At 30.9% G+C, this 14,113-nt stretch overlaps 2 protein-coding genes and 1 long non-coding RNA gene across 3 annotated transcripts; 1 reads left to right on the plus strand and 2 right to left on the minus strand.

The window, feature by feature from the left end:
* The first annotated feature begins 491 nt into the window (after nt 1–491).
* On the plus strand, nt 492–1,730 carry LOC9324871 (putative F-box protein At1g70970). The gene has a single exon (XM_002887294.2). It carries the CDS (start codon nt 492–494, stop codon nt 1,728–1,730), a length of 1,239 nt encoding a protein of 412 aa, XP_002887340.1.
* Nucleotides 1,731–8,803: 7,073 nt separating this feature from the next.
* Nucleotides 8,804–10,182, minus strand: LOC9323405 (putative F-box protein At1g71320). Its single transcript, XM_002888762.2, has 2 exons — nt 9,583–10,182; nt 8,804–9,443 (listed from the first exon to the last, which is right to left on the minus strand). The coding sequence occupies exons 1-2, from the start codon at nt 10,169–10,171 to the stop codon at nt 8,812–8,814; spliced, it is 1,221 nt and encodes a 406-aa protein (XP_002888808.1). The 5' UTR covers nt 10,172–10,182; the 3' UTR covers nt 8,804–8,811.
* A 1,346-nt stretch (nt 10,183–11,528) lies between these two features.
* On the minus strand, nt 11,529–12,583 carry LOC9324872. Its single transcript, XR_002328908.1, has 3 exons — nt 12,397–12,583; nt 12,062–12,161; nt 11,529–11,854 (listed from the first exon to the last, which is right to left on the minus strand). It is a non-coding gene; the product is annotated as an uncharacterized LOC9324872 (long non-coding RNA).
* Between the last annotated feature and the right edge of the window lie 1,530 nt (nt 12,584–14,113).

A 14,113-nucleotide genomic window follows, 5' to 3' on the forward strand; every position in this document is an offset into this window, starting at 1 on the left:
AATATACATTAGAGAAGAACGAAAATGGAGATATATAATTTCGAAAAAAATGTTTCGAAACACTTCATGAAGATATACATTGAAAATTCTGTCACGGTTGCCTCTGATGAAATCCTTAAAAAAATGGTTAACTTGTAATCTATATATTGACGTACGTGTGATTCAATTGTATTCGAAGAATTTAACTATAAAAACGGGTACGATGAAAGAGAATCTGTCGCTTTCATGCATGGTATCCAATAATCTCTATGTTAATTGGTCGATAGTTTTAGTAAGATTTTAACGTGTAGAAGTAACAATTCTTGTTTTTGATTTTCGATGTAAAGCATGAAATATACATGAAAGATGTACGCGTTTTACGACTCAACAAGTAATCACCCACTCACAACATTAGTCACAAACTCTCAGATCTCTCTATAAATATCTCTTGTGTGTGTTTGTTAGTCCTATATCTCAAACACATAATAATATCATTAGAGAAGAAAACAAAAATGGTGAATTCAAATTCCCAAACCCCTCCTGAAGATCTAGAAAAGAAGATTCTTTTACGGTTGCCTCTGAAATCCTTGGTGAAACTCATCCAAGTCTCAAAGAAATGGGCATCTATTATCCGTGGGGAAGAATTCAGACGTGAGTACTTGCTCCGATCAATGACAAGACCTCGAGTGATGCTAATGGTGGAACGAATGACATCCCTCCCACACGAACCTAAGATGTCGTGGTTTCACGATGTTTATGAAGAGCAAAGACGTAACCCTGGCTCAGGCGAATATGAGGTGTTGTTTCACTCTGTTTATCAAGAGAAGAAACCATCTTTGTCCTCTGGTCAACAACAGTTACGTATTCCTTTTGAGAAAGTCGGTTCTAATATTTCTCAACCTATACGAGGTTTGACATGTCTTCATTTAGATACTAAGGTTGCGATTTGCAATCCCGGTACCAAAAATTATCGTATTTTACCGGAGATCCCAGCACTTGAAGATGAAGAGTGGCGCGAATCTTCCATAAAATGTTTTTTTGGATACGATGAAGATACGAATGTATTCAAGGTGTTGTGTATTAAGACGAGGAACCTGTCCTCTATACCAATTAACGATTGTCATGTCTTGACGGTGGAATTGGGTGCAGAACCTTCTTATTGGAGACGGATCATATGTAATGATGATCATTCACCAGTTACTGAAGCACTATTTAAAGGAGGTTTCTTGTACTATGGAGCTTGGTCTAGTACTGGCAACAATTTGGTAGTGAGGTTCAACGTGACGTCTGAAGAGTTTACCGTTTGGGAACCGTCTGAAGAGGTTCAACGTGATGCTGATTTCAGTTTTCCACGTTGGAAATTCGTGATTTACGAGAAAGACATTGCCCTAGTAGATGACTTTGCTTTTTTCCCTGCTGCTGAGATTGATCGGGATGGGACTAACGTTTTCCCTATATTGGTTATAGATGAAATTTCAGGAGACTTTGAGAGAAAAATCATCAAGATTCATGGTTGGCAACAAAAAGTTGGAGATGATGTATTTTATTTCAAAGGTACCATTGGAACAGGAGAACTTGTTTTCGCACAATGCTCTGGTATGGACGGCCTTATGCCTGGGGCATCATTCTCAGTCTTGTATTACGATACAAAAAAATTTCTCAGAAGATCTACGATTGAAGCAGTGGCTGGAGAACATATTCTTGAAGCTCGAACCTTCTTGGATCATGTGGACAGTACTTGGCTTATGTGATATGTGAAGAACAAGAATTGGTCCATTGGTTGTTCAGTCTCTCTAGTCTTATTGGGATTGTTAATTAGTCTTCATTTCTACTGTCGTTAATCTTTATTTATGCTAAAATAATAATGTCGTCTCTCAATTAGTACTTGTCGTATTGGGATTGTTAGTTTTCATTTCTATTGTCGTTAATCTTTATTTATGCTAAATAATAATGTTGTCTCTCAAGTATAGTACTATTGGTCTTATGGGATTGTTAGTTTTCATTTCTATGTCGTTAATCTTTATTTTATGCTAAATAATATTGTTCGTAAATATAACTTTTATAACGTTTCTATACTCTTTTTCTCAAGCTGTGAGAGCTTTTTAATGAAACTGCAGAGTTATTCAACTTTTGTGTTAATTCACTCAACCAAGACTTGTAAATTTGATGAACTAATCTAACTTTGCTTGCACTAAAGACTGTCTATACACTTAAACTAGAATTTACTCAACTATTTTGTGGCTAATCGTAATTCCTATTGAAAGATTAACAAATATAAGAAGAGATTTTTTATTTTTTAAAAAAACTGAACAAATGTTTCAATTAATTCCTCTTTTTGGGAAAGTGCATAGCCACAAATTACACAAAGTGAAGCATATACTCTTATAGTTATATATATATATATATATATATTTTTTTTTTTGAATGTAATGTTAACTTATATTCAAAAGAAAAATAAATGTTTGTACAACAAGTGCAACAGTTTTTAAAAATTTGAAGCTGAAAACATATGCATAAACTTAAAAATTAACTTCTCGATTCAAACCAAAGTTGAAGTCCTTTGTCGTATCTCCTATCACCGCTTGCCCTGATTGAGGAAAACTTGTTCGTGCTTGTTTGTCAATCATTCTTATGAGACGAGATGCTGGGATCGGATCCTCACCGTGCCAAAGTTATAGTTATATTAACATCAAAGTTTCAACTATAGAAAGTTAAAATTATACCATAAACAAAACGTTACCAAGAAAAAAACATAAGTACCGCAAAAAGATTAATTTGCCACCGTTACGATCTTGACCGTTGATTTCACGGAAGATGATGACTGATCCGTCTGATGAGGAGGTTTTCTGTAGTAGAACGGGAAATAAGGCAAGATAGGGTCCGGCGGTGGAGGACCGTTATATCCCCCGCCGGGATTACTTCCGTAATAAGGTGGAGAAGGGTAATTTGGTACATTACTCGGCGATGGGGGAAGATAGTAACCGGTCGGTTCAGGATAATAACCGGCCGGTTGAGTGGAGCCAGTACCAGCTATTGGTGGAGGGTAACAAGGGTACGGACATGGCGTCTGTGATATGGTTATGAATGTTGTGAATCGACGTTGTATCTCCGGGACGTAACAAACGTGAACTTGGATAGAGATTGAATCGCGCACGTGAGCACTTTCCTTAAAGAGTATTTCGATCCTTCTCAAGCCTTGGGTTACACGAAATCCCTTCTAGGATAAGACAATCAAAGTTCTTTCTTGTTCTATGCTAAGACACAAGAGAAACAAATAGAGCTTTTGTGTTTTGTTTTTGTGTTTTGCACTAAAGATTAAGACAATCTTTAGTCTCGTGAATCTCTCTTTTCTTCTCTTTCTTCCTCTCTTTGACACAAGAGAAACAAAGTTATATATATGGTTCAAAAGGTGTGACGTACGTTTGCAACCGTACGTTTAATAAAATAACCGTTCGTATAAAAGTTGTGATGGTTCGTTGAATTTACACTTAAATTTCCAACAATGAAGGGGAAGTTGACAAGATAAAACACGAACAATAGACTTTGGAGGTGACCGTAACGTTTTTTTTTTTTCGTAACGTTTAGTCATGGCCATTTTTTTTATGAAAGATTTGTTTAGTGGTAAACAAGAAAAATATATGTTTGTGTAAGAGAAAGAGAGAAGTTTTTAGACTTTCTTTCTTCTTGAGTCTGAGTGAAATCATCAAGTGAGTGGTTTTTAAAATAAATTGTTTTATATGAGTTAAGACAAACGTCTGAGTGAAATCATCAAGTGAGTGGTTTTTAAAATAAATTGTTTTATATGAGATAAAATAAATTATTTAGATGTTTATGTACATATATGCACACAAATTACTACCGTGTATGACACATAAGTACATGATATTAGCCCTATGACATATCCGGTATTTTTGAGACTATCCGGATCCGGATCCGCCGGATCTATAGAAATACTATCCGGATCCGGATCCGTGGCTACCGGATATCCAGAATGCTGGTACCCATGCAAAAAACCGGATATCCGGATCCGTTCCTTTTTTTATAATCTTCCATTACACCGGATTTTGCACAGATTTGTCCATATCTTGTCGAAAAATCGCCGGAAAAGTCTTTTCCATAAAGAATCTACCGGTGAGGCTTCTCGACGGATCTTGTCGGACTCAAAAAAGAAGAAGAAGCAATCAGACTTGGTGAAAATCCGGCAAGAAGGTGAGATCGGAATATATTTGGAAGAAAAACATGAAGTTATGAGGAGGAGTGTGAGATCTGTTAAAGAGAAAAAGACACGAGATAAGAAAAAATTAGATTATGGTTTTTTTATTTTGTTTTTCTTAAGTCTTTTTTATTGGGCTTGGACTGATAAGACATTTAACATTCAAATTCAAATCCAGCCCGAGAGTCTTAAGCCCAAATCTAGTGTATATTATGTAATATTATTATATATTATTGCCGGATCAGGATATCCGGTATAAAGTTTTTTAAATCTCCGGATCCGGATCCACCAAATTCGAAATTTGACTATCCGGATCCGTCCAACCGGATATCCTGTTTTTTGGATCCCGGATCATTTATTTCAGCCCTACATGATATTGTTAGTCTCAAATTGTTTTCAACAACACGTTTAAAGTTAAGAAATAAATTATTATTCAAAGTTTTTTTTTAAAAAATAGGTCTTAAAAATAGAAAAAAATAAATTTTAAATAAAAGTACAAAATAATAAATATTTATAAAATTGAAAAGAGACAAAAAATGGGAAAACAAAAGAAGGTGAAAAATGATAATAATCTTAACTTATTTATATTCTTCTGTTTTTAAATGTTTAAATATTATTTTGTACATTGTAGCTAACGAGAGTGTACTGTACATAACGTGTATATTATAGCCAACGAGATACTATGTACGTAACCAAACCACCTAACTAATTCGTCCACTATGTAACTGTACACTGGTTTCACTGGGAGGGCAATTTTGTCCGAGTATGACATAATTATCAAAAATTGAAAGTTCTCCTTCACTTTGTCAAAAAGTGAGACAAAAACCTAGTCAACGGGTCTGGTCCGTAAATAACCCATTATATCATATCTATATTTGCATTAACTATAAATGATATAATCATTTAAATAAGTGACTCTGAAATGGTGATGCAAATAATTTGCATCGGTTTATTATTAACAAATGTTAATATCTAAACTATTTACATCGATTATTGTAACGAAGTTATTATGTATCAATTGCAAAAAACGATGTTAAGTTTTACGTCAATTTATTTAAGCGATGTTAGTATTTGTTTCGGTTAAAAAAATGATGTTAATTTATTACATCAGTTTATTTAAGTGATATTTTTCCCGTAATGATAATATTTGTGTCAGTTTATAAAATATTTTAATATTTCAATAATTTACCAATAACTGACGAAAAGGTTTAAAATTTAATTCATTTCCAAATTAGTAACAGATTAATAATATTAAATATTTTCCATAACTGACGATAAGGTTTGTCTTCGAAGGTTTTAAAATAAGTGACTGATATGACTGTGTTGAACATAACTGATTCACCAAAAGTTGCTTACCCCTCTCTTTTTTTTCTGCCGATTTTGGAAAAAAAAATTAACAAAAGATTTTAGAGTAAATTTGGAAAAATACCTTCTTTTTGTTTACACTTTTGAAAAATACCTTTTTCTTCATTTTTATTTTTAAATATTTAAAACCAAACTTAATAACGATTAATAATATCTATATTTAAAATATCAAATTAATTTATTTGTAATAATTAAATATTTAATTTTTACAAAGTCTTAATATAACTAAAAATTTCAAAAAATTAGTATCTTAAATATTCTTTTAAAACAATAATGAATAACAACATTCTACCGATGTTAAGTTATGATTTTTGTTAAGTCATGTGTTATTGTTATGGTGCAGATTTTGATGATTCATCTATATATACATTTTTGGATGACTTTTAGCAAATAAATCCTAGGGTTGGGCAGTATTTACAAAGAATGTTATTGGCATTTATTATTAATTTTACAATAGTTAAATAAAAGATATTAACCAAACAATATCTTGCCTAATTTGTTTCTAAAAATATTTACACAATCTTTCTATATATCTTCAAAAAAATTTATAGCAAATATTTATATTAACATTTTGCATAGCAATAAAAATACTATTTTATAATAATCAAAATATTCACATAGAAAAATCAAATACACATACAGGAAAAGAACTATATCTATCATCATTTAAGCCGTTGTTTTATTTAAATAAAAAAAACACAAAAAACTTGAAATCATATACTTTATATGATAAATTTAAAATATATATTAGTAGTATAAATTTAAAATCGTTCAAATAACGGTATACCACGGGTGAGATCCTAAAATTATTAGATTTTATAACAATAATAATTTATTTTCTTGGATTTTATAATACTAATAATTTAGCTAACGAGATAATATAGACGGGTTTATATGGGATGACGGGTTTGGATCGATATTAATAAATAACGGTATATCACGGATGAAATCCTAAAATTAACAATCAAAATACAATTATACAATCTTAAACACAAAACAAAAGAAACAATATTAACAAAACAAATCCAACTTAAATTTAAAATTTTCAGTTATAAAAAACCCGACCCACGGTATACTGCAGAGTAAAATATTCAAAATTTTAAAATCCACCATACATCGTTACTTAAAAAAAAATGTATGTTTTCGTATTTATACTTCAAAAATTGATAAATAGATATCTACATTTTAAAATACAAATTAATATGATATATCTTCAGTTAGTCTTTTAAAGAATAACATTACATTTTTTAAAAAAATATAGCCCCGCGGTATACCGCGGGTTAAATTCTAGTTATTATTAAAAACACATAATATCGTTTACTTTGCAAAAAAATTCAAAGAGAATTATTGAATAAGAGCAAAGTTTGGTGATATGTTGAGCTGATGAAAAAATGTGCTCGGAATGTTGAAAATTATTTTATTTTATATAATATAACATATATATTAAGGGATAGACTTTATAATATTTTTAGATATTATCTTGTTGAATTTTTTTATATATAAAACTAATAAAGCAGCTTTGTGTTAAAAGTGTACATATATATATATATATATATTTATATTTATATTTATATTTATATTTATATATATTTATATATAATTAATATTATTTCAAATTTAGTTAATTTTTTTCTCTAAATTCGAGTTTAGTTTTGATTTACTAAAATATAGTTTTAAATTTAAATTAATACAAATTGTCATTTTACATATAAAAGATTGTAGTTTTCATTAAAAACAGAAAAAGGGTAATTTTCAAAGCATAACTCAAAAACAGGGTAGTTTTCAAAATGACCCAAGATTTTATACTAAAAGAAAAAAGATTTTTAATCTATATTAGTATTTTCGAAGTATATTTTGTACCAGATGGGTTAAAAATTTATCCGAGATTTTTGGTACCCGATCCTGTATAAAAATTTACTTCAAAATCTTACACCGGATAATCCATATTTTTTTTGGATCGGGTTATAAGAAACTGAACTCTTAGAATATTCCATATTTAACAATATATATATTTTGATGATTTGGTTAAGATTTAAAATTATGATTCTCTTATCATCTTTGTTTAATTTTTTCAAACTGTTTAGAATTATCATATAATATATAAAGTTAAAAAAAATCTCAAAGATGATAAGAGATTTTATGCATATATAGTGATTTGAGAAAAAAATTTAGAATTTTTTTTTCTGCATATATAGTGATTTGAAAATTTTAAAACAGACATATATTACCCAATTGATGAAAAATATATGTGTTCAACGTCCCACATCGGCTAAAATGTTTAGACAATGATTCAGAATTATATTATTAATAAGATCAAAATGAATCCAAATCCGAATGAACAAGAAGCTTTACTTAAGAAGCATCCAAATTTAAAATTTTGTATACGATTTAATTCGGGCTTTAGTTTAATTGTTTAATTTTACCAAAAATATTAAATTTTAAAACGTTTTAAATATTATAATTGATATAGCTAAAATCAATAAAAGAATTTATAATATTATGAACATTTGAACAAATAAAAAAATTAATATAACACAGAACGAAATATATTACAGGACGGAGGTATATGGCGGGACATGTTTGAATCAACATTAATAAAAATTTAAAATATCATTAACTCACTGCTTCACTACGGGTTGAATCTTTAATTTATTATTTTTATAGATAATACAAAATTGAAGACAAAATTGAAGACAAAAAATAAAAGGTTAGGAATATTAATTAAAAAACAGTGTTAATATTTAAAAGAGTAATACATATACAAGTCGTAAAAATAATCAAAAAGAGCCATACGAGTTTTAAAGGAAACTAACTAAAAAGCCTACGTGCTATTATTCACAAATCTGTGTTAATTACAGTATTTTATTACTGATATATCAATTTTATATTTTTATTTAATTAATGTTAATTTTGTATCCTTTTTAAGTGATGTGTATAAAATTAGTATATACATCAACTAAATAACTGCTGTGAATAAATTTGTATCATCTTTTAATTGATGTTGTAAGCTATGTGAATAAAATTAGTATATACAGCAATTATATATAACTGATGTGAATTCATATTTTGTATCAATATTTTTGAAGTGATGCAAACTAATATAAATATCATTTTCATTGAATTGATGTCAAATAATTCAAAAATAAAATCAACTATAATTGTCACTTATTAATAAGCAATTTAAATTCAAATCACTTGTTTATGTAATACTATTGAAGTGATACAATCTATTTTTTTTTTTTTTTTTGTAGTGATCAAAACATCAAACTTGAAGGAGAAATCATTGTTGGCGAATATGAAATCGTTCTTTGTCTGAAAAAAGAAACTTGATCTCGATGATTCCTAATACTTGGAAAATAGGCAGCCGCTAGACCAAGCATCCAAAACTTTTCATGTAACTGGTTGGTTCTTATAAACCCAATATCAATAGCATATATTTTCTCCCATTTTACGGTAGGATATTCTTGTTGTAAACTCCAAACGATCAAATTTGAACATTCTAGCACATCCGATACGCACAAACGGTCATTCAGATTCCACATTTCTATACTAGAATCATATCTGGTGTAACATGTTGGTAATAATATCCATCGAAATTCTTCGATGTGAAGATCGATAGCTAGTAGCAATGAAAGTGTTTTCTTATACTTATTTAATATCAACCAAAAGAGGGATCCGTTTGCGTAGACTGATGTTTGCTCTTTGATGAAGTCATGGTCATTAAAAATGTATAAACCTGCGCTTCTTTGCTCACCACTATCAAGGGATAGGACCTTGGCCTTGAAACAACGATCACCTTTTCCAAATCTTGTATATATCAAAACCACCTTATAAGATTTTGTAACAATATCTTTGCCAAATCCAGCATGAAACGGCATTCTCTTCTCTAATTCACCTTCATATATATATTAGAGAAAAATGATAATATTATAGTTGATAAATAAGTATATAATATATTTATTACTATGTGACTGTTAAAATCCAAGTCTATATAACAAGAAAATATAACAAGAAAGCTAACGTACCATCTGGTGGATAATCCAAGACTCCTTGATCAACTTGTCTCCATGGTCTATAGACCATTGCGGTAAATTCGAATCTAAAAGTTAATGGCCATTGCGTAAATTCGGGATAAAGTGTCATGTGTTCTCCAATCGTCGGATTGATCAAGTAAATGTACCTAAAATCGTCGTAGATCCGAATCAAGACCAATCCATCACAAGACCCCAATACTTGAATAGTTTTGTTTTGAGATTTGTCGACTGGATCATCAGGAAAACTGTAGTAACTAGAAGAGGAAGGACAGTTTTTTTCGTTGTTGTGATCATCTCTAGAAAAAATTTCCAAAAACAAAGTTGTTGAGTTTGAATCTTCTTCAACAAAATTTGCTGAAAAATGTCGACTAACATAAAGAAATTTCATATTAGGGGTTGATAATCCTGTACAGACAAGTCGTTTGTGGGAAAAATAGGTTGATTCGATCATCGATCTCCATTTTTTTGACAAGACTTTGAATCTAGCGAGTGATTTTATTGGAAGATGTTGAAAGATCTCTTCAACCATATCCTCTGATATAATTATTGTCTTAGAATTATTATGCTTGTCATCCTCCATTCTTTTCCAACGATGATAATTCTTAGTTTAGATTTGTATATCTATATATAAAGCAAATAATGATCTCATCTTGGATCTTTAACTTTAGATTTAATATTAATTGTGGCAAGAAAAAAAATCTGACACTATAACTTTATTTTAGAATAGTGTTAAGAATAAATAAATGTATATATAGGCTAAAAATAAATGTTGATTAATATATGCATATATTACTACTAAAAATAATGATTAAATATGAGATAATTTATGATTAAATATACTTTCATATAATTTTCTTTAGAAATTAATCATTTAGAATTAATTGTTGATAACTAATCTATTTATTTGAACATTGATAGATTTTAAAATTTCATCTACAAATTCTAAAAAAATCTGGTATCTACTTCTTTATCCTAATTAACTAAATTAGGATCCGTTTTGGTGATTTATAATTTAAATGAGGAAAGAATAATTTTCCAAAATTAAATTAAAATCTTTATATATATATATATAATTAAATATTTTAAATTTTGAAATATATGTTTAAGGTAAATATATTAAATATTTGTATATGTTTGGTTATTAATTTTTTTTTAGTTTTGTTATTTTAAATTAGTTGCAAATATTTTTACCTAATTTATGTTGCCAGTTTTTAGTATATATACACGTTCTGTTTGTTTTAACATTAAAATGTTCTCGTAACTCAATGGTTGAGTGCTCTTATTAGAGTAACACGTCAGAAACGACGCTTTCGTTGACCTGGCCAAATTGGGCATATTACCAGTTTTATCTACGGACAATATGGGCTTGACCATATGGACAATGGGCATCCTAATTACAAGAACTGAGTCTATTGACATGTCTTCATTTTAATAATATTTTTATGATTTTAATTACAATTACAACTAAATAATTTTCAAAATATTATATTTTATATTTATAAGTTTTAATCTTTATGAAATATTTAAATTTTAATTAATTATTTCTCATTAAATTATTTGCGGTTTTGAAGGAAAGACTATTCCATAACCTTTTGGAATACGCAAATTTTCGATTTTACGGTTTTGGCGAGAAAATGCAATTCTCCGATTTTACGGTTTTTATGGGAAACGCAATTCCGCAATTCTTTCACCAAATTCGTGATTTTGTTGTATTGGCGAGAACACAATTTTATGGTTTTGACGGGAAAACGCAATTCTCCGATTGGTTTTGGCGAGGTTTTCTCGCCAAAATCATGATTTTATTAGATTGGCGAAAAACACAATTTTAGGTTTTGCGAAAAAATGCAATTCTCCTATTTTACGGTTTTGGCGGGAAAACACAAATTTTCCCTGAAAATCGTTATTTTATTGTATTGGTGAAAAATAAAAAATTGTACGATTTTACCGTTCTGGTGGGAAAAAGCAATTCCATAACTTTCCTACCAAAATTGTGATTTTATTGTATTGGTAGAGATAGATTATTTCATTTGAGGATTGTTAGTGACGGTTTCTTGCTCATTCCTAGTGATTGCACTCTGTGTTTTCCTTTATAATGATCTTTTCATTATGTTGTTTCACCAAAACATAAGTTTCTGACTAGAGAGTACTGAGTCCTTGATACACAGTAACAGAAGTCGAAATCTTTTGGTCTACATGCATGATCAGTTTCAGTAGCTATTATTCGCCTAACTGAAGGATCAACTATCACTGCAGCATTTACAAGCTGAAAAGTACATTAGAAATGTGGTAAATTGAGATTCTTTTCTATGTAATGGAATCATGGTAAATCTTACTGCCAAGAGAAAAATGATGATTGAGGCGTTAAAAAAAGTGACTGGTGTGTGAAAAATGAAAACCGATGATTAGGAGAGCCTGGTCTGTTGTCTAAAACTTCATATCGACTTTATGTAGATCAATGGAAAAGACTTACTGGTTTAGGACCAGATACTGCCATATCAATAACAACTCTCATGAACTTGGAGATCGATTGTGTGTCCTCCTCGCTAAACCCACCAATGCCATCTATATTGCTGTCATTGCCAAATGCAAAAAAGAAACAAATCATTGACTGCTGCACTATAAATAAAGACATATATTGCCATCACAATGCAGATAAGAGCACTAAAAGAAATCATCAAGAAGTAGGATTATTCTAGAACGACTAAAGCTTAGATAATAGAAAGACAAGAAAGATAATGTAGACGGACTCCTTGGTTACAAAAAAAGATCCAAGAAACCAAATCTAACAAAAGACATGGAGCTTACTAGGTTGGGGGATGAAAAGAAGTTGGCCATATCTTACTTTGTTCTTCCCACTCTTCTTTGGATATAGCAGCATATTTGCATACCTAGCAGAGTAAAGTAGAGTCAGCTGAGTGTCACCTGTCCAATAAGCTTTCTCTAAATATTTTCAGACCGAGCCGAGTAAAGTAGCACCATCAAGATCACGACCCGCGACCTCTATTGAATCAAAAACTATGATGTAAGAACAAGACTATGTAATCTAAAGAACACTTTTCTTTATTGCTCAAGGAAAACTAACTCAAAAACCCTAAGCTTACACAATCTCTAAACTCTCTAAAACTCATAGGGTTACCACACCTTGGTACCTCTATATATATAGACCTTAAACCGACTTTAAACACATTAGGATTAGGTCTTACAATTATCTCTAGAATCTTCTTATGAAACCGACTTGTTTCATAATGTCTTGGGCCTCAAGCCTTTAATCTTCATAGTCTTCTTTCAAACTTACACCAACATTCACTCCCTTAAGTTTGAAATCACCTTCTGTCACGTCTTGAATCCCTACAAGCTCTCTCATTTCCTTGTATTTGATCCGTCCAAGAGCCTTGGTTAAGATATCAGCCTTTTGTTCTTCTCCCGGCACATGTTCCACATCGACTAACTCATTTTCTACACATTCACGTATAAAGTGATATCTCTTGTGTATGTGCTTACTTCTTCCATGGAATACCGGGTTCTTGGCCAAGGCAATTACGGATTTATTGTCAATTCGAAGCATTACCTTCTCACACCTTTCTCCGATTACTTCTTCCAAGAGATCTTGAAGCCAAATGGCTTGTTTGGCAGCCTCAGTAGCGGCCATAAACTCAGCCTCACAAGACGACAATGCCACTGTGTCTTGTTTCTTAGTACACCAAGTAATTGGGCAATCTCCAAGGTAGAATATGTGCCCTGTTGTACTCTTACCATCATCCTCATCTACATTGTGACTACTGTCACTATAACCTACCAGACCTTGTTGAGTTCCCCGAGTAAATGAGAGACCATAGTTCAGAGTGCCCTTTAAGTACCTAAGTACTTGTTTCAAGGCAATTTTATGGGATTCTTTTGGATCTTGTAGATATCTACTTAACACACCAACACTGAAAGAGAGGTCAGGTCTTGTATGAAGTAAATACCTGAGACATCCAATGATTCTTCTAAACTCTTTCTCATCCACACTCTTCTCTTCCTCTGCTTTTGACAACTTTAAGCCAGCATTCATTGGTATGTGAACTGCATTACATTCACTCATTTTTACTTCTTCTAGTATTTTCTCTGCATACCTTCCCTGTTTCATAGTAATGCCCTTTTCATGCTGAACTACCTCTATACCAAGATAATAGGTCAATAGGCCTAAATCACTCATCTCAAATGTTGCAGACATTCCTTTCTTGAATTCATAAATTTGTTCTGAGTTAGAGCCTGTAACTAGCAGATCATCAACATACACTGCCACAACTAGAAGACATTCATCCTTCCTTTTCCTGTATAAGGAGGGTTCTTTAGAGCATTTTACGAAGCCTAAGCCTTGAAGGATCTGGTTTAGTTTATTATTCCATGCTCTTGGTGCTTGTCTAAGCCCATAGAGTGCTTTGTTAAGTTTGTATACTTTATCTTTCTTTTCTTCTTCTATAAACCCTTCTGGTTGTGAGACAAACACAGTCTCCTTTAGCTCTCCATGCAAGAATGCTGT

The sequence above is a fragment of the Arabidopsis lyrata genome (assembly GCF_000004255.2).
Source record: "Arabidopsis lyrata subsp. lyrata unplaced genomic scaffold ARALYscaffold_2, whole genome shotgun sequence".
NCBI classification, from domain to species: domain Eukaryota; kingdom Viridiplantae; phylum Streptophyta; class Magnoliopsida; order Brassicales; family Brassicaceae; genus Arabidopsis; species Arabidopsis lyrata.

What these genes read in the sequence shown, in the direction of transcription:
- LOC9324871 (XM_002887294.2), top strand. Translation starts at nt 492, where the DNA reads ATGGTGAATTCAAATTCCCAAACCCCTCCTGAAGATCTAGAAAAGAAG.
- LOC9323405 (XM_002888762.2), bottom strand. Translation starts at nt 10,171, where the DNA reads ATGGAGGATGACAAGCATAATAATTCTAAGACAATAATTATATCAGAG. An exon ending in CTTGGATTATCCACCAGATG is followed by an intron (nt 9,444 to 9,582) that starts GTACGTTAGCTT and finishes AAGGTGAATTAG; the next exon opens with AGAAGAGAATGCCGTTTCAT.